Raw genomic sequence first — 23,926 nt, 5'->3', positions numbered from 1 at the left:
TTCAAAAGAAAAAAGAAGCATCTACCTCTGTAAAGACCTTTACCAAGAAGGAATTATGTCTATATGACAACAAAGAAAATAAACTAAATCCAAAAGCTTGTTTCTGTACCTATCAACTCGGAAAGAAAACTTGGTCAGTTCCATGTTATAGTCAGAGTTAACAGGATCGTCTTCATCTACTCCTTTAGGTCCTTGAATAGGAAGATCTTCTAGCCTTCTTTCACACAGTAGGTGTCCTGGATATTGCCTACATTAAAAAAAATGGTAATCAAACCCAAATTCATGTCATTATTGCCCCAGGAGCTCTGGTAGCATAGTGCTTAAGGCAGTTGACTTCTAACCAGAAGGCTGATGGTTCAAACCCACCAGCCACTCCTCGGAAGGAGGGTTGGGAAATCTACTTATGTAGTGATACTGCCTCAGAAACCCAAGGAGGGGGTTACTTGATGGCACATAACAACAACCCCAGAATATTCACATAAAGTTCATTTAGGAGCTCTGGTAGCCTAGTGCCTAAGGCACTTGACTGCTAACCAGAAGGCTGGCAGTTCAAACCCACCAGCCACTCCTCGTAAGGAAGGTTGGGCAATCTACTTCCGTAGTGATACTGCCTCGGAAACCCAAGGAGGGGTCACTATGAGTCGGGCCCGACTCGATGGCACATAACAACAAAATGGACAGTCATGGTCAACTGATTTTCACCATTTAATAGGGAAAAGAAGAGTCTTTTCAACAAATGGTGGTGGGGATACTGGATCTGTACATGCAGAAGAATAAATCAGAAACCACCCTTCACGCTATATACAAAAATCAATTCACAATGGATCAAGAACCTAAATGTGAAAACTGAAATCATAAAATTCCAAGAAAATATAGGAGTATGGCTGTGGGACCTAGTTTTTAACAAAGGATTATAAGACACACACACACACACACACACATAGAGCAATTAAAGACAAAATAAACAGAATCTCATAAAAATTAAATACAAGAAGCCTCTGAATTACAATGTATTTGCCTTATGACAAATCACACTTATGACTGCCTGTTTCAGGTTTGGTACATCTTATGGTTAGTAATATTTATGCATGTATGAATGCATTAGAATATATCTCTAAGTTTATATGTAATGTTTTCAATCTTCAAAGACAAATACAGATTGGATTTTATAAATCTTTATAAGATACTAATAATGAAAACCATTTAAAAAATTAGGTATTCAACTTATGCCAGCACTCACTTAAGACAGAGTCACTGGAAAGGGAAACTCGTCATAAATCAGGGACTACCTGTATTTTTATCAAAGAGCTTTATCAAATAAGTGAAAAGACAACTGACAGGCTGGGAAAAACTTTTCAGAAACAATGTATCTGATAAGGGTTTAATATCCAAAATATATATAATAAAAACTTCTACAATTTAACAACAAAAATACAGATAACCCAACCAGAAAACAGGCAAAGAACTCTTTCACCAAAGAGGGTATTTCAATAGCCAACAGGCACATGAAAAGATGCTCAACATCATTAGCCATTAAAAACCTCCACTGCTGTCAATTCCAACTCACAGCAGCCCTATAGGACAGAGCAGAACTACCCCATAAGGTTTTTCAAGGCTGTAATCTTTACAGAAGCAGACTGCCATGTTTGTTCCACACAGAAGCTGGTGAGTTCAAACCGCTGACCTTTCAATTAGTAGCCGAGTACTTAACCACTAACCACCAGGGCTCTATAAGCCACTCAAAAAAAAAAAACCCAAAAAAAACCCAAACTTACTGCTGTCAAGTCATTTTGACTTACAGTGATCCCTCCTTGGGTTTCCGAGGTGGTATCTCTAAGGAAGTAGATTGCCCAGTTTTCCTTCCAAGGAGTGGCTGGTGGGTTTGAACCATCAGTCTTCTGGTTAGCAGTCAAATGTCTTAGGTACTACGCCACCAGCTAAGATTGGAATTGCTGAGTTATCTGGTAGTTTTTTGTTTAACTTTCTGAGGAACCACGAAACTCTTTTCCACAGTGGCTGTACCATTTTGCATTGTGCCTAAGGCACTTGACTGCTATCAGAAGACTGGTGGTTCAAACTCACCAGCCATTCCTCTGAAGGAAGGTTGGGCTATCTACTTCCGTAGTGATACTGCCTCGGAAACCCAAGGAGGGGTCGCTATGAGTCGGGTCCAACTCGATGGCACATAACAACAACAACAATTAGCAATAGATGAGGGTTCCAATTTCTTCACATCCTTGCCAACACCTGTTGTGTTTTTTTTTTTTTTTTTTTTTTTTAAATCATTGCCATTTTAAGGCGGTTGAGGTGCTACCATGGGTATGGATTCTCAGGAAACTTATAAGCTGATACAACATGAAAAATTAGGAAAATACAAGACTACAAAATTAAGTGCTGAACTGTGGTTCAAACCAGAAGTGCTGTAGAAGTTCAAAGAAGAAGAAAACTATGGAATGAGCACAAAATTGTAGGTGGAAGGAGTTTTAGTAAGGAAAGGCTTCATTAACGAGGTAGTTTTGAATTGGGTCTCAAAGAATGAACAAGACTTGGTAAAAAAAAAAAAAAAGAGAAAGGGCAGATGTTCTATATCAAGGGAAAGAAGAGATAGGGCTAAGAGGCAGGAATGACAAAAACAGCACTAGAGACCTCAAAATAAAGCACGCCATTAACTCCAGAAAATTATCATATAAATAATTAAAAGAACAGATCACTCATTTAGTTGGGCAGGACAGATCCCTAAATATGCCATAGAGAACAGAATACTAGCTCTGCCTGGCTGATGGTACAGTAGCTGAGTTCAATGAAATTTTTTTAGGAGAATGTTTCTTGCATCTTCCTCTGTTCTCAAGTATCGCCAAACCAACCAGAAGAGCAGAACTTTACTCAAGGTTCAGCATAGCTGAGTGGATTGTCCTCCCTTCCTCACCAGTGAAACTGTCTTCCAAGGTGAATGACTAGGAGATAATCCCACACATAAGAGGTATGTTTTAGTCAGTAAGAAAAATAGCCTACTGATAAACAAGCACACAATCTCAGAATCCATCTTTGCTCAAAAGTTAAATAACAAAACATTAAAAGGCCAATGAAAACATCAACTCAGTTATAAAGAGATCTGATAGGTATGTGAAGGTGAATTTCACCTATGATCCAAACAATAAGCAATAAAACCTATCCTTATTACTCAAGGATTTGTTTATCACATTCATAGTAAGTTAGAACCAAAAATTGTAATGGTTTTGCATGGCCCTAAATATTAAAAGTCCTGTCCTAAATGTGGACTGGCCTACTCTTAGATAAGCAAGTTGCAACATGCAGCTGTGTATATCCACACATGTACTTACAAATATACATGCACAAATCTCAAACAATAGTAATCAGAAGCAACAAGAATATCTAAATGAAAAAGCAATATAAATAAGCACTCAGTTTTTAATAACACATTTATAGAGCCGTAAGTGTCGGCCCTTCAAAGAAAAATCCAAACCAAACTCAGCACTATCGAGTTGATTCCAACTCATAGAGACCTTAGAGGGCAGAACAGAACTGCCCCACGGAGTTTTTAAAGTCATAAATCTTTACTGAAGCAGACTGCCTCATCTTTCTCCCATGGAATAGCTGGTGGGTTTGAACCACTGACCTTTTTAGTTAGCAACTGAATGCCTTAAACATGGTGCCACCAGAGCTCCTTCCCCAAAGAAAACATCTTAGGAAATAGCTGAAGAAAGCTAGCTGAGTACTCCTTGTCAAAGTCCTCTAAAAAAAAAAAAAAAAGTGATCCTCAAAGCAGGCAAGAGCCCAAGCTACACAAGAAGCAATTCTAACACAAGACAAACAGTGTATCTTTCCTACTCTAATGTGGTAAGTAGATAATGTATAACAATTAATGGATTTTTAAATTGTGGTTGTTTGCATTTTAATGTGATGGCATAAACCATATATAATGACAAAGACCTATAAAGCAAAATAAAAACTCTGATATAAATTCAGAAATAAAAGAGTGGTGGATGGACATTTGTATACATTACCGAACAATAAAAACCTCACCAAGCAGTGGCCAGAGTGTGATTTAACTAAACAAAAAAAGAGAACTTAAAAAAAAAAAGCTAACAAGTACATTTGTAACTTCTTATGGCTCTACTTATTGGCCTCAATTAGAAATTGCAGTAATCTACATACCTGAAATACAAATTTAAGTTAAGAGCAATTGCAGAGTTGGAGGAGCTAACAATCACAACAATATCAAGGTCTCGAGACACTTTCAGTGAAGTAAAGGAAGACATCTTGGCTGGCTCCTGTTGTTGCTCATTACGTGTATCTTCTTGATGAAGTGCTAAATCCACATGTGCTACCTGTGTACCATCCACAATGTCAAAAATATCTTTGAGTTAGAGTTAAAGAATCGTTGGTCTTAAATATGCCTAATCATTTACAACATAGGACAGGAGAGAGCTATAGACTTCATCACTCCAGTGTTGTAGGTATAATAACAGAAGGTAGGCTGGACATTGAGACAGCCCCATCACAGTGTAAAATTGGCTGGACAATAATCAACCTGGTAAGAGAGTTCATTCAACAAACAATACTTTAACACCTACTCTGTGCCAGGCCCTGAGATACTCCTAATATTTTCTACCAATGTTCTTCAACAGCACTATCCAAATGAAATCTAATACAAACCACATCTGTAATTAGAAATGTTCTAGTAGCCTCCTTAAAAAAGTAAAAAGAAATTAGTGACCTTAATTCTAATATTCATGTAACCCATTATATCTAAAATATTATCATTTTAACATGTAAATCAATGTAACAATTATTAATGAAGTATTTACACTCCTTTTCTGTACTAAGTCTTCAAAATCTGGTCTGTATTTTACCCTCACAGTACACATCTCAATATGGATGCTAAATTTTCATCATAAATACCTGATTTGTATTTAGACTTCAAAATATTTACAGTTGAAAAGCTGGGACAACCAAGGTTGTTCCAAATATACTTAAAAGTTTTCCAATAACTGAACTGAGTATCAGTTTTTAAGTCAAAAGTAACTAAATAAAATGAAAAATTCAGTCCCTCAGTAGCACTAGCACAATTTCAAATGCTGGGTAGCCACATGTACCTAGTGGTTACCATGTTAGACAGTGTAGGTCCATAACCTGGCAACTAAACCGAATTTAACCTAATATAACATTTTTTCAAAATAAATTTTAATACAGAATATGACATAGTTAAAATAGACAAGCAATTCCTTTAATTCAGAAATGAAAGTCCAAAATTCATATAACCAGGAAAAAAATAAAAAACCAAACTCAGTTGGATCCGACTCATAGTGACCCTTCCTTGGGTTTCTGAGGCAGTATCACTACAGAAGTAGACTGCCCAACTCTCCTTCCAAGGAGTGGGTGGTGGGTTTGAACCACCAGCCTTCTGGTTAGCAGTCAAATGCCTTAGGCACCACACCACCAGAGCTCCTAAAATTCATATAAGGAGTCATTTTTTAAATCTTCAAAATAATTTTGTTAATGACCTATAGACACAGAGAAACCATAATATTTTCCAGAGCCAAATTAATAATAAATAAGCAAACAATATGACTCATTAATATGATGGAATATTAGCAAACCATTAGAGACGATAAATGATGGATTATATCAATAAATGAAAATTTATGTATCACATCATAAATGAGAAAAATAGCCATCTAAATCCTTTCTGGAACAAGTACACATTAAAGTATATACAATTTTACAAGAACAAAAACAAATATGGATATGATGATTACAACTATTGAAAAAATATATATAGAAACAAATGAGACATAAAGTGATATAGCTGGATATTTTAAATACATGAAGATCTTTTACCCTGAAAAACTTTACTGAAAACAAACTAATCAATTTCCCCACTCTACTCCTCCTCCTATATATTTTCAAACAACATCTTTATCACCTTTACCACCACCAAGGATACATATCCAGCCTAAACTATTCAAAAGAAAAAGAACTCCTCTGCATAACTGTGTGTCAATAATTCCGTCCACTGCCTGTGCAGGCAAGGGTAATGTGAAACAGTTGAGGACTCTAATCTCAGCATCTCTTTCAGGAAATAGAATGTGCAGGACAACACATTTATTGATGAACAATAATGATGTGTTATTGTGATATGACAGAATTCGCAAAGATGATGAAGAACTACCTGTGAAACAAAAGGATATTATGTCAAACTCGGTCACAATTTTGTAACTGGTAAATGTGATTTTGTGAACATAACACAAACAGGAAAAAGAAAAAAAGAAACATCACTAAGTCCAACTCTAGGCAATTCACACTCACCTAATCAAGGTATATTGGGAGGGGGGATAAGGATGAATAAAGACAGTCTATAATATCTCTGTTCCTTCCATTTGTGCCCAGAATCTGATAGCATATCAGAATGAAAAAAAGAAGTATGCTTATCCATGGGGCTCCACAAGAGCCATCAAGAGGTTTTGTTTTTGTTTTTTGTTTTTCCCAAAAAAGGAAAAGAAGGAACCCTACAGATCAAGAGAGGTTGAATTTGCTACTGCTTTAAAATTAGAAGCCTGAGCGCACTGATTTCTGCTCCTTCAGTCATCAGGCTGAGACACAGTCAACAGTTCTGTAACCAGTCTGTATCAGGATTGCCCGACAGAAAATAATGTGAGCCACAAATGAAAGACATATATATATAACTTACAATTTTCTAGTAACTACAACAAAAAAAGTAAAAAGCAGCAGGTAAAATTAGTTTTAAAAATACATAATATTGAATCTAAGTATTATATAATATATAATATTGAATCTAAATACCAAAAATATGATCACTTCAATATATAATATGAAAAATTATTAATATATTTTTTATATACTAAGTGACATTTTATATATCAAATTATATCTTAATTTGTACTAACCACAGTTCAAGCGCTCTACAGTCCTATGAAACTAGTGGCTGTTGTACTGGACAATGTAAATCTAGATGAACCTTTCCCTGATTTTATCTCTATAAGAACTTTTCCTGCAACATATAAAATTACCTAGTAATGTTACAAATTTAAACATGATGAAATACCACCTGTAGAAACTTACTGATACTTTGATCTTCAATGAGATTTTGTAATGTCTCCCCATTACAGCTATACAAAATGGTTGCATCACATCTTCCATCTTCCAAATTAAATTCATAGATGAACAACTCATATGCTTCACTAAGTGTTAGCAATTTGGGCTTATCTGTTGGTGTACTGCTGTTAGAACTCTCCCATACAAATCTAAAGAAAAGACAAGTTTAGATTATTTATTTAAAAGGAAGATTGGGCAATCTACTTCTGTAAAGATACTGCCTCAGAAACCCAAGAAGGGGTCGCTATGAGTCAGATTCGACTCGACGGCAGTGAGTTTGGTTTTTGATATACCCAGTAAAGAGCTCTGATGGTGTAGTGCCTAACGCATTTGACTGCTAACCAGAAGGCTGGCAGTTGAAACCCACCAGCCACTCCGCAGAAGGAAGAATGAGCAATCTACTCCCATACAGATTTACCACCTCAAACCCAAAGGGGGTTGCTATGAGTTGGTATTGACTCAATGGCAGTGAGTTTGGTTTGGTTTTGGTTATATCCACAGTAACATTCACCCATAATAGCGAGGGTGAATAGAGAACAGCTCTTTAGTTCATCAGGTAGAATTCTACACTCCAGCTTAAGACGCTAGAAACTGCTCTTGGGAATTACTCCTTTTCCATCTTCCTCTTCCTCATTTCTTCCTCTCTAACTTATCCATTTCAAGGCAACATTATAGAGTAAGTGGTGAAGAGAAAGGGACCTCAGATCAAGAAAGGACAGCTCCTCTTTTTCATCCTCTTAAATCCTAACTGTAATGTTTAAAAGAATTGTCACAATCAAGGATAAGTGTCAGCAATCTATATGAGGTGGTGTTTACAATGAACAAAATAGGCTTTTGCAAACTTAAATGCTTTCAAAGACTTAAAAAAAAAGTGATTATTTATATTCAGAAAGTACATCTAAAATAGAACTTTCTATGATGATGGGTATGTTCCATACTTGCACTGCCTAATGAAAGTAGTCAATAGCCACATGCAGCTATTGACCATTTGAAATCTAGATAGCATTAGTGAGAAACTGAATTTTTCATTTTATTCAATTTGATCAGCCACCTGTAGCTAATGGCTATCATACTGGACAGTGCAGTAAGAGGATTTTTAAATTATAATATCAAAATACCAATACTGTTTAACAGGGATGGAAAGACTAATGATCCAACAGCATCTAATTAAATAATGAAATTAAATTTAAAAAATAAAAGGGCCTCAAATCTGAAAACACCACAATAGAATGAGATGGGCTAGCATGCTGATAAAGTTTCATCATCTTCAAAGCTTCTTTTTTCTACAGAAGGTACAGCTAAGTATTAAGTTTTATACCAGGCTCAAAAAAAATTGGACTTGGTGTGACTGAGTTCTTACTAGAAAAAAAGACTGACACATTTTACATGCCTGTCTATATCTGATGAATTTTTGTGAACACTCAATTCCTGACTGCTTACGCTGAAAATGTGGAAAATAACCTAAATGTCAAATATGGAAAAGGTATACAAGTTAAAACATATTTAAAAGACAGAATATTGTGATATCATTAAAATCATTAGAGCATGGACTATTTTGCCACATGGAAAGAGAGGAAATTTTCAATGAAAAGAACATAATATAAAATGTACAGTGATTTCAACATTAAAAAAAAGTTTATACTTTGAGAAAAGTAGCAAATAAATCCTGAATACTAAGAATTTGTCCTCTAAGAAATATTTTAATTGAATTAAAATTCAATTCAAATAAAAAATCCCCTGTGATCCTTTCCCCTCCACTAATTTCATGTATGAATGCTCCATTATTTCAAGTGTGTGTGTTAGGTTCTCAAACACCTAAAAGAGCTCTTCTTTTCTCTCTCTGCCCATTCCTTTCTTTACAGGCTGTGTTCAGACATACTTAATGCTGCTGAATACACTAACTTCCCCCATGGGGAAATTCCTTTTCCTGGCAACTAGAGATCAGGAATAAGCAAGACACACAACAGGTGAAATCATTCACTGATTATGACGTAAACTCTAAGTCCTCAACAAGAGTTACAGAAGAGGAAAGTAATGCATTATGTTGTAATTATTATCACTGGTCTTCTCAACTCATGTGAGCCCCTCGTGGGTAAGAACTGTCTTATTATTCAGCCTTTTAGACAGTGCTCTACTGCTAACCAGAAGGCTGGCGGTTCAAACCCACCAGCCACTCCTCGGAAGGAAGGTTGGGCAATTCTACTTACGTAGTGATACTGCCTCGGAAACCCAAGGAGGGGTCGCTATGAGTCAGGGCCGACTCCACGGCACATAACAACAACAACTTAGCTAACAGTAGGTGCATGATAAATAATTTTGAATAAACAGGTAAGTGGATAAACAAATTAGACTTGGTCACTGAGAGAAAACAAAAGTCCATATGTGAAACGTGACAAAAAGAGGGTATGAGAATGACTCAAGTAAGAGACGATCCCCAGCTGGCATTTTTGAGTTAGTTGAAAGAATATGCGCATGGCGCACGGCAATTAATCAACGTGTGTTCAATGAATGAAAAACTGCACGCCGAAGCAGATGCCCATTCTGCCTTCGTCTTCGCCTATTCAAAACAGGGAAGTGGGGATGCAACAAGACCAGCCTGGCACCGAGGCCCCGGAAAAAGTTCTGAGAGAGAAGTGGGTCGCGTCTGAAGCGTTTCCAACTGCTGTCGCTCTCTCCCGCCACCCCTGTGCCAGGAGTGACTCATCAGGGGATACCAGCCAAACTAAGATTCCAGACTCCCCCACACTGTCATGCCCTCCTATGGCACTTACTGCTGAAACGGGCCCCCCAGGCAGCAGCCGCCCCCGCCCCGGGCACCCGGCGCCAAGGAAAGCACTTGGAGGCTGCCCGCAGCCGTTAGGCTCCCCAGAACCTCCTGATCTCCATGCAGCTGTGCCCGGGATCCCAGCTGCCCCGTTGCTTCAGCGGGGATCGGCACAAGCAACATGGGCAGGACCCGCTCCATGGCCTCTGAGCTGCAGCTACCGCCAGCGGTGCGAGCACTTCCAGAGACCTCTGCTGCAGCCATCTTGGTCCTGCAGTTCCTTCCGGTCACCTGCGCCGGATCCGCCTGGATCCTGAGCGTAAGCACCAGGGCGCGACCCTAGGCATGCGCGTTAGTCTGTCGGCTCACGCGGCGTCTCGTGGCTCATGAGGAGTCTCGTGACTCTCGCTGGGACGTCTGAGTTCTCTCTGGCTACTTACCTTTTCCTGCCTATGGGGGGCGGTAGCAGCCCCAGAAGCGTTCTACGGGAGTAGGTCAGAAAGCTTCACAGTCCACAGTATAACCCAGGCAATCCCGGGTTAGAAGTAGATCTGCTCTGAAGTGTCTTTAGGTCCAATTTGTAGGTCAGTGGAAACAGGTGTTTGTGGCTATTTAGTCTCTAGTGCAAGAAAGGAGCTCTGGTGGCTCTGTGATTTAAGCATTTGGCTGCTAACTCAAAAGCTTGGCGATTCAAACCCACCAGCCACTCCACGGGAAAAAGGATGAGGCAGTCTGTGTCTTAAAGATTTACAGCTTGAAAATCCTATTGGGCAGTTCTACTCTGTCTTATATGGTCACTATGAGTTGGAATTGGCTCAATGGCAGTAAGTTTATTTTTCAGTGCAAGAAAAGTCCTGAAGCCTTCTCCATGATTTAAAAGCTGTAAGTGCAGCAAGCGAAGGTGATTATTAAGAATTTGCAAGTAGAGGTTGGTTCAGTTCTTTCAAAGTGAGGGCCAATTCACATAACATTAAAGAGCAAGTATGAATTGTCTGACCTGGTAACCCAGGTACTTACAGTATGTTTTCCTTGGTGCCCTCACTGCCACTCCTTTAACTTGGGTCTTCCAACTGTTCTTTGAGTGGTTGCAGTAGTCTTCTAACTGGCCCAATACCACATCTGCTTTCACCAGGCCCATTCTTGTTGTTGTTGTTGTTGTTAAGTGCCATCGAGTCGTTTCCGACTCATAGCCACCCCATGCACAGCAGAACGAAACACTGCCCGAGCCCGCGCCAGCCCCACAATCCCTGCTATACTTGAGCCCATCATCGCAGCCACGGTATCAATCCATCTCCTTGAAGGTCTCCCCCTCTTTGGTCGACCCTCCACCCTACCAAGCATGACATCCTTCTCCAGGGAATGGTCCCTTCTTAAAACAGTTGTAAGAAGGGACCATTCTTAGCTATCCTGAAATTCTTGAAGGTCTGCAGTTCTCTGCAACTGTCTGTGGCATTATCCTTGGCCTTCATCTAGCTGCCTTCTATTTCTGTCATACATTTTGGGAAAACCCAAAAAGAGGTTTCCAGCTTCTTACTGTCCTATTAGGATTTCTGGTAGCGTAGTGCCAAAGGCACTTAACTGCTAACCAGAAGGTTGGCGGTTCAAACCCACCAGCCACTCCTCGGAAAAAAGGTTGTTTACAGGCTCTGGGGTAGCGGTAATTCCCTTGGTAGCATGGACCAGGTCTTACTGTCCTGATCTATCAGGAGGATATTGACCTGAATGCAGTCAAAGGACATCCATTGCAACAGGAAGAGAGAAGAGGTGGAGGAGCTCATTTCATTACTTCTGTTTTCTCAGGGAAGGATGATCCAAGATCAGCAAAGACGTGTGGAAAAGTCATTTTGGAAAAGGTCTAAGAGACAGTAGTTCCTTTCCAACCAACACATTCTTTTCCAGTTAGATAGGAGCACAAGTCTGTGAAAAGCCAACTTCTACATTTGTGTTTTGGTTGCTATCCTCCTCAGTTTCTGGGGCTTTGTTTCTGTCAAATAATCTCCCCCCACAAGCCGCCGTACATTGCTTTCTCCCTCTTTAGTGGAGTGCTTTCATTAACAGACATGCTGTAAGCTTGTCCATCTTAAGTGAAAATCATTCCTAAATCTATATTGACCACTACTCTATTACCAAGTTTCTTTGCTTCCATTTTAGCAAAATTCTAAGTTGAATCTTCCTGTACTCCCTCTTCCTTTACCTCCATTCTCACCTAAAACCCTCTAAAATCAGGCTACCATCTCTACTAACCCACCAAAACTGCCCCCTGAAGTTTCCAATGATCGTATTGTTACAAGGAGTCACCAGTTTTCACAGTTAATCACTCCTATCACAAAGTACTTTCATTTCAACTTCAGTAACACCATGTGCCTGTTCTTCCAATCTCACTGATAACTCCTCAGTCTCCTATGTTAGCTTTTCTTCCTACATAACTTCTTGCATTCCCCTGGCTTAAAATACTGTTTACATGCTGATAACACTTTTGTGTCTTTATCCCTGGACCTTTTCCTTCATCTCCAGGCTTGTGTTTAACTACCTATATATTTGAGGCCTAATTCTCCACAAACCCATTTTTCTCCTAATCTTTCCCACCTCAAAAATCTGGAGTCATCTTTGATTCTTAACCACCATCATCCACTTCCAGCTCATCAGCAATCTCAAGTCAACTTGTCTTCCAAGATATATTCCAAATTTCTTCTCCACTTTTTATTACCACTGCCCCCCATTTCTTGCCTGGACTGTTGAATTGCTTCCAAACATTTTTCCCCTCTCTGCTTCCTCTCTTGTTCCCCTAACAATTCAGCAAGACAATTTTAAAACTCACATCTTGACATTTTCCTGTTTAAAATCTTCTGGTGACTTCTAATCACAGTTAAAAATCCAGATTTTTTTTAATGGCTTATGGATCTAGTCCCTGCCTCCCTCTCTCACCTCACCAACCTTCTTCCTTAATCTGTGTACCTCAACCACACCTCTTTTTTGAAAGATACCAGAGTTCATTCTCACTTTGTGACTTTGAAATACTCACCACCCTATCCCACCCCATCTTAGGCTTGGCTTATTGTTCATCTCAGCTTAAATATAACCTCCATTAATAGGCCTTCCTCAACCACTCAACGTAAAGTCTTCTCTCTCGTCATTCTTATCACATAGTTTTGTTTTCACCACAGTATGTTATCACTATGATATTCTATATCAGTCTATACACATTCACTCTGGTGGTGTAGTGCCTAAGGCATTTGGCTGCTAACCAGAAGGCTGGCAGTTCAAACCCAACAGCCACTCCTCAGAAGGAAGATTGGGCAATCTACTTCCGTAGTGATACCACCTCAGAAACCCAAGGAGGGGTCGCTATGAGTTGGCTCTGACTCCATGGCAATGAGTTTGGTTTGGTTTGGCTTATATGCATTCAGAATACAAACTTCAAAAGAGCAGAGACTTGGTTGTTGTTAACTGCTGTTACTGTAGGACCTAACATTGTGTGATTTGTAAAAGACATTCCAGTGTTTGTTGATAAATGCATGAACTCATTTGTCAAAATGAAACCAAACATTTTCTATCCCAAGGAAATTATTTATATCCAACCTTAGCTCAGCTACTTTCTCTTATAGAAAGAATGATAATATTGAAACAATTTCCAAGATCATGCTTTTGTTACATGTAACAAGACCTTATCCCTTATGTACAAAATGCTTGGAGCATTCACAGGTAAGAAAACAGATGACCCCCATTATAGCTTCTTACAAACAAGTTTCAACACATTATTATTTCTTTAATTATACTTTATTTTGCCATGTCTGGTTTTAAGGCATATCATACAGGTTTTTGCAGAAACATGTAAATATTTTAGGCAGTGTCCTCCAATACATCAAGTCATAAGAAATGTCTTGAGATTCTTTTTCTGGATCCCCATAGATATAGCTCATACAGATAGTGTTTGATAAACTTCCCACATAGGCATATTCCAGAAAACCATATCAGTAGGTCCTGGCAAGTCTACAAAGAGAACAAAGGTGTTAAACGCAAAAACAGTTCCATTTTTAAAACAACCTTCTTTCACCCGAATCACAAAAAGTAAAAAACAAAAACACTTCCATGTTGTTCATATTTATATCCTGGGATAGTCAGTGCTCAAGTATCTGAGTGAATGAATAATTCAGTTTCTCCAATTCTTGCCTTCAAATAGATTAACATGAAAAATAACCAAAGTGCCTGAAAATAAAAGGCTTGGCCACAAGACCCTAATTTAGGCCAAACTGGTTACTCTGAGTAAATAGGGGTTCTAGGACTATTTCTAAAAGCAATTTATTCTCCATCCTAATAGTTCAAAAGAAAGTAGCAGACAGGGGAATGATAGACCTAGATTAGACTTGAACAAGGGGCTGTAATCTTGTTTCTGCCATCACTTACTCCATCCTGACTTCCAGCTATTGTACCAATTGTTTGTCTACATGGTGACAGAACAGGGGAAGGAGGTTGCTGGGGAAGGCTATGGGTTCTGCCAGAGAGGCTGTAGGCATTTGAGCTATTTCCCAGGCAATCAAAACCACCATGTTTGTCCTGGAGAACAGAGAAGAAATATCAGAGGTAAGTAATATAAATTGTCATTCCCTAAGTAGTCTTTGTAGTTAAGTAGATATTCGAGGCTCAAGGCAAAGGTTCCTTATTATCAGGTGAACTCAAAAACAACAACAACAACAAAACTATAGACACAGCAATTAAGAGGAAACATTTTACGTGTTTGGTGTGTGCCAGGCGCATAGTGCTTCACACGTTTTCCTTATTTAAATCTTACATACCGTCTATATTAAGAACTCTAAAGGATTGGTATAATCATCTCTAGGGTATAAATGAGGGAACAGGCTAAGAAAAGTGAAATAACTTCTCAAAAGTTATATTGCTAGGAACAGATCAGAATTCAAACCTAAGTTTGACTCTAAAGATTGTCCCCTTTATTACTATGTTATACTACCTCTTACGAGAAACCAATAGTCTAAGGCACTATAAACAAGCAAAAAAACCCCACCAAACCCACTACCATTGAATCAATTTTGGCTCATAGTAACCTCCATTGGGTTTATAAGGTGATAAATCTTTACAGAAGTAGATTGCCCCATCTTCCTTCCACGGAGTGGTCGGAGGGTTTGAACTGCCAACCTTCTGGTTAACAATCAAATGCTTAGGCACTGCACCACCAGAAGTCCTTTTAGGGCACTACGGGGAGGGGGGAACACAACAAAAACAAGAAAGCTACAGCTGTGCCATTTCTACCTTCAAGGCCTTTATGATCTTACCAAGCTGTACGGTTACTCTTTGGCTCCTCTAGGGAAGAATCCAGAGATACCAGCTGTTCCCCATGACTCAGCAGGGCATAGAGCAAAGATATTCCAAACTGCAAGGGATACATAGTCCAGGATAAAATTAGTTCACCCTAAGCATTCGGTTGTCTTAAAAGGAATACTGAATCAAAGATGTTTGGATCCTTCTGCTCTAGAGCAGTCCTAATCAAAGTGTGGTCTACACACCAGTATCATCAGGGAGCTTGCTAGAAAGGCAAATGCATGACCCCCACCTCAGACCTACTGAATAAGAATCTCTAGGGATGGGGCCAAAGAACTTGTGTATAATAAGTTATCCAGGTGATCCTGGTGCTCGTTGGAAGAAGCACTGCAGAGCATTAAGAATTGTGCAGAGAGGAGAGAACATTCCCTCAGTTATTACTTACCAGTGATATCACCTGGAAGCTATCTAGGAGACAAAGTCCCTCAGGTGTATTACCTGATTCTGAAGCACCACAGTGACTGGCCTCTCTGAGGAGGCTGGTGGTAGCCGCATTAGTCCTTGAAGCCCTTGCAAGAGTTCACGGAAGGTCAAGTGACTAATACATTTGCCCAGAGGTTTGAATAACATGTGTAGGGCCTGCAAGAAGGTAGTAAGAACCTCTCAAATTGCACTACAACTTCACCTCATCCTACTTTAGCTTCAATCTCTTCCCTTGCTAACCTCCCTTACTTACCAAGCCAACCACTATTCATGTGTCTCCATCCCTAACACTGGGTCCCCTTCAACACCCACTTGTTCAGGATGCCTTCCCTAAGAAAGATATGAGGCTCAACACTTACTTGTTGTTGTTATGTGCCATCGAGTCAGACCTGACCCGACTCATAGCGACCCCTCCTTGGGTTTCCGAGGCAGTATCACTACGAAAGTAGATTGCCCCATCTTCCTTCCGAGGAGTGGCTGGTGGGTTTGAACCGCCAGCCTTCTGTTTAGCAGTCAAGTGCCTTAGCCACTATGCTACCAGAGCTCCTAACACTTACTAGGGAGCCCTTATTTTCTCAAACCTGCACAACAGACCCGTTTTCTTTTGCTCATCATGCCTGGGGAAATATTAAAAACAAACAAACAAACAATTCCTATAGGAGGCTGTTCTGCAGCTCCCCCTCACCATCTTGCACCTTCTCTGGCATCTCAGAGTAGTAGAGAGGAAAGATCCCTAAAACCCATCCTCTTTCTCCACACAATTCCATAGTACCTGATCAGCCCCATCCCTCCGGACCAGGAAGGGTAGATGGTGGGTGATAGCCAGAAGAAGGCTAACAGCCCGATCATGGGGCAGGAGGGGGAGCAGCCGGGCCACCAGAGCTTTTCCTTTCCTCACAGAGAGCACCTGCAGGAAGCCATCTGTTGCCTCCCTACAAAAGAGACAAGATGGCATTTTTCAAAAGATTTCTGTATAGAGGAAGAGTGTTACATGCCAGAGAAGAGAGCAGAAGCAAAGCTTCTTTGCTTATCCTTCCCTTCCTGTGTCAAGGTGAGGCCCTCCCATACTCACTCCAGGTTATTCTGCTCCTGGGTCACCAAGGTTTGGAAGAGCTTCTCAGCCTGTTTCTTGGAGGACCAGGGCTGTGGTGATCCATCTTTCTGGCCCTTCTCTATCTCTAGTAACTGAAGGAACATCTGGGAATTTAAGAGTGGGGAAAGAAGAAAAAGATAAATTTGAATATCCTATTGTCAAAGCTAAGTTAGGAACTTATCCCTAAGGATCTGATATCTCACCTTCTCAATCCGATATAATACCCGAAGCCTCTGACTGTTTGCAGCCCCTGTATCCTAGAAGAAAAGTAACAGCCCGGGGCATTAGGCAAGGGCCAATTTAGTTGGAAAGGCTAGACCCAAAGTCTGATCAGACTTCTTCACATTCTTAGGTCACAATCTGAACTCAAAACAGGAAAGTGCTGCAGACCATCCCCCAAAATAAGAGAAAAGTAGTTCATAGGATTTAATGCTCCTACCTGCTCTTGAGTTCCATGAGGCACAGCATCTATAGCTCGGCGAGGGCTAAAACACGTTGATATGGCTACCTGGCCCAAGGAACCCTCAATTCGAACCACTACAAGAAAGAAGTCCAACTAGGCATATTCTCTTCCCCTTCTCATTCTCCATCCACCCTGGATGTTCAGTCCAGCAGGTGAACCCTGGTCCTACCTGACTCGTAAGCCTCTGCTTTCTGAATATAAGGAGTTTCCAGTTTGAGGGATTCGACCCTACTCCTCTGTCCAAGTAGCTCTTCATCTGCCTGCTTCTCTAGTTTCTGATAATATTCCTGAGGATCCATAGATAGAGTAGAAAAAGATATACTCATCTTCTGAACATAGAGTTATCAAATGCAACCTCTTAACAATGCTTTTTTTCCTACAGCATTCATTCTAGAAATAATCCTGGAATCTCGGGCACTTCCAGCAATCATTCTAAAGTATTTTAAGCAACATAGCTCCCGTGTCACCTGTCTTGGGTTTCCCAAGGGCTGATAAGAGCTAGATACCACCACCAGATCTGTTGACAGGTCAAGGGAGCAAAGTAGAGGACCAGGAAAGCAAACCTGTTGCAGAATTTGTAAGCTTCTTGCAATTTCTCATTTCCAAGTATACACCTGTCCCACACACCACTTATGCCCCCCAGCTCCATTTTTTTGTAATCCTTTTTTTTTTTTTTTGTAATCTTTTGCTTTTCAAAATTGGAATTATGGCATGAAGAACACCAGCAGCTTGAGATACAGAACTAGCACTAGGGATGTATTTGTCAATTAGCCTCTAGGACAGTTTTATATTTCTGTGGATTTTTTCACCAGCTCTAATGTCTTAAATAGAGCTGAAACATCTCAAGCTAAAATGAAGCAGCTAAATGTGAATCAAACAAGGACTTGCATAAATCTGCATTTAAGAGCAATGCCAGGAGAGGCAAGAGGACAAAATGAACCATTTCACTATCCTGGCAGATAGAGGAAAGCATTATTTGAAGCTTGGTGGAAAAGAAATATAAATAGAAATCAAGGTGGGGACCCTCAAAGAAGGGGCTCATGGAAGTTGAAGTAAAGTGAAACAGCCTAGACAACCCAAAAAGTGATGAGTGACTTTTGTCTCATAAACAAAGGGGAAGTAGGAAGCAGGTAAATATGAGTCAAAATGTTTGCTGGTCTTATTTGTCCAATTTAACAAACTGAGTCCACTATTTATGTTTTAGATATAAAAAGATGAGCTGAATATTTATAACAAGTCATTTCTAAGACCAACAAAAGTGTACAAAGGAGGCAACGTCTATATTTCCACACTAAGTAGGAGTAAATCTTGGCAAAAGGAGGAGAGGAAACCTTAGGGTGTTAGGGGAAAAATAAATAATCCCATTTGGCTGACATGCAGGAGAAGAGGAGGAATGAGACTGGGATGTCAATTTAAGGAATACGGCCCCTACCCTATGTGATTGTCTCTCCTAGAGAAGAGGAGAACAGAGAAGGCCCACAGAATTTAAGCCCATTTGACCCCAAGGTCAGAGGCTGGGGCAAGCACCCTGGGGCTCACCTGATAGTAATAGTCGTCCAAGTGAGGGGTCTCACTCTGCAGCTGGACCATTTGCACTTTTATGACCCACTCCTTCTCTTTTCCAGTCATGAGGTTAGCATAGGGGTCTGGCTGCTGAGACCAAGGCTTCTTGGTTGGGGGACTTCAAACCAAGAGAAGCATAACATTTAGAACTAACGCTGCCCTCTCCCCTCCCCCTAGCACAACAATTAACTTCCCAAGAGTGACGAGCAGGGAATGGAGTTCTCGGGGGAGTGGGGATGGGACAGAACACAGAGGTGGGCAAGAATATGAGTCTTAATTATACAGGGCCTTTGGGGTCTAGATGTCTGGCCACAAGGGAATACCCAGCTTGGAGACAGGGCCCCTCAACCCTGCTCTTTGTCTAGGCTTTACCTCAGCATTTGATCACTCTGCTGCTGCTGCAAGATCCGTTGGTGCCAAGGATGGAGCTGTGTTAGATGACTGGGGAGACTTTTTAAAAACAAAAACAAAAAACCTTGATGGGTGGAAGAAAACTCAATTACTCTGAATTCATTTAGCCTCTAGTACCTTCAGCTGGCCATCTAAGGGATGTCCTATCTGCTTATGTGCCCCTCCAAAGTCAGCAAGTCAGCTCCATGAACCAAAATCCTAGCTCAGCAGGGCTCATGTTCCCCTCCAAAATATATTTCTCTGAAATTTGTCTACAGGAAATCTCCTTGGCACAGTGCAGAACCTTCTGGACTAAGTGTTTGGAGTTCTAAGTTGCAGTCTTGGTTCTACTATGCAAGCTGTCCTTGAATGAATTATTTTAAATCTCCCTGGACCTCCATTTTCCTCATCTGTGAGGGGAGAGATTGGACTATTAGATTCCTGTTACTAAAATTCTATAAAACATTTTTTTGTAGCACCCACCCACCCCTTAATTGCTACCACATGGGACCTTCAGAGAGAACTCAGCCTATCCTGGATGCTAGAGGCCTTGGTACCCTGAACCCCTACCTGAACCTAAGGGAACATGAGGCCGAGGCTGGTGGGCTGTAGAAGAGAGACGGGTCCGGCGACAGCAGTCGAGGTCCAAAATGCTGTGCTGGAGAGCTGGCATTGAGAAGCGTAGACCGGAAAAGTATTGGTGATTGGTAGTCCAGGGTCTGAGAGAGGAGTTAAGAAGTCTGGGGGAATGCTATCTCCAACAACAGAAGTTTGCTCTTGCTGCTAAGACACATTCCTTTCCTACCTTGATATTGTCACCTGCCTTTTTCCCTCAAGAACCTCACTCAACATTTTGCCTTCTTGGGGTCCCTCATATCGGCTGTGAGGGCACCAGACTGGTTTCTGCCACTTTTCAACAGGGTTTGTGACCTCCTAGGAATTATCTGTGCAGTACCTGACAAGTGTGGTGGCATATACCTTTCCTGTGCTCCATCCCTTCTCTGTAATGGTCTTCTCTCAGGTTCTTTAACTCAGGTTGCTTTAGCCACTGGGGCAGTGCCCATCTGTCATTTTTCTGATGACTTTGAAGACCACAGAGCTCTTATTCTGTTCTAGTTCTCTCTGTTGCATTTCCTGGTTCTCAAATTCCTCCTACCCCAGGCTACATTCCCATTATGCAGTTAATAGAAGGGTAGGTGTTTTTTCTTAGCCCAAAGCTCAGTGCTGATCATCTGCTGGGATCTTTTGTAAGGTGGGAGCAAGAAAATCTAATTTTTTCTTTTTTCATTCAAATGGCCAATTGTCCTAGTACCATTTACTAAGGAGTCCATCGCTTCTGAGTGGACACATCACATCTGTCAGTTACTAAGTTCCCCTACACAATGGTACTTGCTCCCACTCCCATACCTCACTGTGGGTGCTTTATCTGCAAAGCAAGCTTAAGAGCAGACTGAGAATAGAGATAAGGGATGTTCTAGCAGGGATGGAATCTCTGGCACATAGTCACCATCTTACAGAATGGAGAACAGAGGATGGGGAATGGAGCAGACTCACCTGCCACAGAAAATTCAACGAAGCAGATGATGTCCCCAGCACATCAAGGGCCTTGATTCTAGAGGAGCCAAGAAGTCCTCTCTGAAATCAGAGGAAGGGAAACCCAGTCTGGAATGGGCCCCAGTGGTATCTTCTACATACACCTGTGTCTGTGGAGGAGTGGAGAGGCGGCTAGGCCAGCCATTTCCAATATCCAGGACAGCTGCAACCTAACCCTCTCTCATATTCAAAATCAACTGGGCCAAGGCCCCTTTCCTTCCTCTGAGAGGAAGAAAGGCCAGTATATTTCAGAAATAGTTTGAAGGAGGGTCTGAGTCACCTCATTAACTACAAGTCCTTGGTTCTTTCCACTAGCTGTAGAAATCCAAAGGAGCAAATACCAAGAATGGAATCTTGAGATACAGGGTGACCAGGGTCAGGCAGGAATGTCCTACTTTCAGCACCAAGTAGCAGGGTCACCACATGTGGTCCATGCAGATCCCTGCTAGGGCCTAGTTTTAAGGGAAAGACAGCATCAGAAACTAAGTGAGAGACAGGAGGAATGAGGGAAGGCAGGCGATAGTCACTACTCAAATTCAAACTTGAAAGTTATTCATCCAGAACCTGTCTTGAGAAAGTGGTAGAGAAGAAAGGGAACATTAGCAACAGTCAGTGAACAACAGGCAGTTCAGAACTCCCCCACCCACCACTGCCCTCCCTACCAACATGGTGCACCTGGATGTTGTGGACAGCATTGAGCACAGCTGGATCCCTGAGATCATTCTCTTCCTCCTCCAGGTCAGGGGACTGATCTGGATCCAAATCAATCTCCTCCTCCTCTTCTCCTTCCTCCTCATTCTCTTCCTCCTCCTCCTCCTTCTCCAATCGGGAGGTAAGTACAAGCTCCTCCTCAGGACTCAGGAGGCCACAGGGCTTGCCTGGTTCTTGGTTTTTTAAGTGTGGGCCTGTGAAGAAGATGGGGGTTCATGTGTGAGGAATTGCAGAGAGAAGCTGGCTTCTCAGTAGCACTTTGGTTCATAAGCCAGCTCCAGCACCATCTTCAAACAACACCTCCTGTTCTATGGGTTTGACTCAGCTTCTCTTCCTTAGGATGCCTGAACTATCTCCCACTAGAGCACACAAAATGTGGCAGGACCAAACACCTTTCTACATCCCCTCATCAGATGCCTCATCACCTCGCCTAGTCCTTTATTAGTGTTGGGTGCTGTCAAGTTGGTTCTGACTTGTAACAACCCTACATATAATAGAACAAAACATTGCCTGGTCCTGAGCCATCCTCACAATCACTGCTATGTTTGAGCTAATTGTTGCAGGCATAGTGTCAATCTTGTTGAGTCTTTCTCTTTTTCCACAGACCCTCCACTTTAACAAGCATGAGGTTCTTTTCCAGGGACTGGTCCTTCCTGATTACGTGTCCAAAGTACATGAGACAAAGTCTCACTATACTTGCTTCTAAGGAGTATTCTGGCTGTACTTCTTCCAAGATAGATTTGTTTGTTCTTCTGGCAGTCCATGGTATATTTAATATTTTTTGCCAACACTATAATTCAAAGACATCAACTCTTCTTCACTCTTCCTTATTATCCAGCTTTTGCATGCATGTGAGACTGGAACTTGAACAATCCTTTCAATTGCCTTTTTAATTGACCAAGTTCCACTTGTACTGACTTACTACAATTTACCCTACTGTGTGCCAGAATCTTTACATGTTTTACTTCATTTAACTCTCACAACAACCTTACGAAGCTGTACCAATAACTTCGGTATATAGATAAGGAAAATAAAGCCCGGAAAACTGATGTAGCTAGCAAGTCGAAGAATTTGGAATCATTCTCAGCTGTCTACACACGAACATCCAATTCCATGTCCATTCATTGAACCAGGCCAGCAAGTCCCCAGCTCACAAATTTGGTGATACCTTCAAGGCATTTCATCTTGGCAGGCTGTTGGACATCCTCCATGACTGTTTCTTCCAGTGTGAGAGCACTGTCAGCCTCTGGAAGGTAAACCTGGGGCAAGGAAGATACTCACAGAAACCCCCCTACTCAGCAAAATGTTAGCCCAGGGTCTCAAAGAGTGAGACCCCATGCTCTCATATTGCCATAAAGCCCCATCCTCCAACCTCGCTAGCCCAATTCCAGGGAAAGGTGCTGCAAAGGGCAGAAATGAGGGACAAGACTAGGAGCTGGAGGAGAAGGATCTCTCACATATGTATTTCCAGCCACCATCTGTGCACAGTGACAGAATTTCATAAACCACCTTGTCGCGGATACCCACCGCTTTACTGCTGCTGTCCTTGAGGCTTAGTTTAGCCATGGCAGACCAGGGTTAGAGCCTGTTTGCTGCCTTTGCCTTTAAAAGTCCCAGCCCCTCCCCTGCTCCCCTATTAAAGGGCCAGCACCCTTCAATCACTGAGTCTTGGTAGAAGCACAAGAACATTATCTGTTGACATAGAAAATTCTTGAAAGAGAAAGTGAAAGAAGCTGCATATCTAACCATGCAAGTCTGTGAGTACAATTTATTTCAAAGGGATGCCAGGACAGGACTGTAAATTAGGGTGGCAATGCTTAATTTGAAGGTAGGTATTTAAAAAGAGGATCCTTATTTTCCTCACCCTTCAAAGGAACTTTGTGAAATTGTATAAAATTTAGTCCCCAAGCTTTGCTCCAACAAAATTGGATAAGAAAGCCCCAGGTGGACCCTAGCAACCAAGTTATTTGGTGCTTCAGGGCAGTGCAGTTGTGAATCCCTATGTGTCACCTGGTAATGCTTGGCCTTGACTGGGTCCTGTGAGCTTAAGTTGGCTACCCTGGTCTAATTGATGAATGACTCCATATGAATGTACAAGCCAGATCTTCAAAGTAAAAGTACTTTTGTACAAGTTACACAATCTTCTATCTTCTTGGCTGCTCTAATGGAAAACTGGTCCAGAAGTGCAGGAAACAAAAACCAACGTAAACAAGCTGCTGGGAGTCAAAACCTAAGACCCATCTGAGCCTCATCTAACCCCTAAGTGATCCGATTTCTGTACCTCCATGCTGTGTTCAGCTGAAACCCATCTAAATAAAAATGAAAACTAAGCTGATTTCTCCATATCAAAATGCAAGTCAAGGCTTTATTTTTATGGTTACAGGACTGTAATTCTTGGTATCTCTAAAAGAAAGTATTTGTTTCAAAAGATTTTCAATAGGACAGAACCCTACGA

The 23,926-nt window shown here is 41.1% G+C and overlaps 2 protein-coding genes across 2 annotated transcripts in view; both read right to left on the bottom strand.

Moving 5' to 3' along the window:
* Positions 1–10,165, bottom strand: part of SPG11 (SPG11 vesicle trafficking associated, spatacsin) — an 85,084-nt gene extending 74,919 nt beyond the window's left edge. Inside the window, exons 1-5 of the mRNA XM_007935232.1 lie at positions 9,909–10,165; positions 7,105–7,286; positions 5,969–6,193; positions 4,177–4,378; positions 110–247 (exon numbers count right to left, since the gene is read on the bottom strand). Of these exons, the coding sequence (XP_007933423.1) occupies positions 110–247; positions 4,177–4,378; positions 5,969–6,193; positions 7,105–7,286; positions 9,909–10,165 (1,004 nt within the window). The remainder of the gene's footprint in view (positions 1–109; positions 248–4,176; positions 4,379–5,968; positions 6,194–7,104; positions 7,287–9,908) is intronic.
* A 3,707-nt stretch (positions 10,166–13,872) lies between these two features.
* Positions 13,873–23,037, bottom strand: PATL2 (PAT1 homolog 2). Its single transcript, XM_007935313.2, is given in 16 exon segments — positions 13,873–13,891; positions 14,306–14,455; positions 15,190–15,287; positions 15,674–15,814; positions 16,431–16,590; positions 16,731–16,855; positions 16,955–17,008; positions 17,191–17,288; positions 17,384–17,501; positions 18,754–18,895; positions 19,150–19,218; positions 19,738–19,886; positions 20,722–20,802; positions 21,436–21,665; positions 22,640–22,730; positions 22,981–23,037. Coding segments are annotated over 16 exon segments (1,782 nt in total).
* Positions 23,038–23,926: the final 889 nt, after the last annotated feature.

Source organism: Orycteropus afer, unplaced genomic scaffold (assembly GCF_000298275.1).
Source record: "Orycteropus afer afer isolate SDZICR_OR568_19922 unplaced genomic scaffold, OryAfe1.0 scaffold00026, whole genome shotgun sequence".
NCBI classification, from domain to species: Eukaryota; Metazoa; Chordata; class Mammalia; order Tubulidentata; family Orycteropodidae; genus Orycteropus; species Orycteropus afer.
This window is presented reverse-complemented; position numbering and strand designations above follow the sequence as displayed.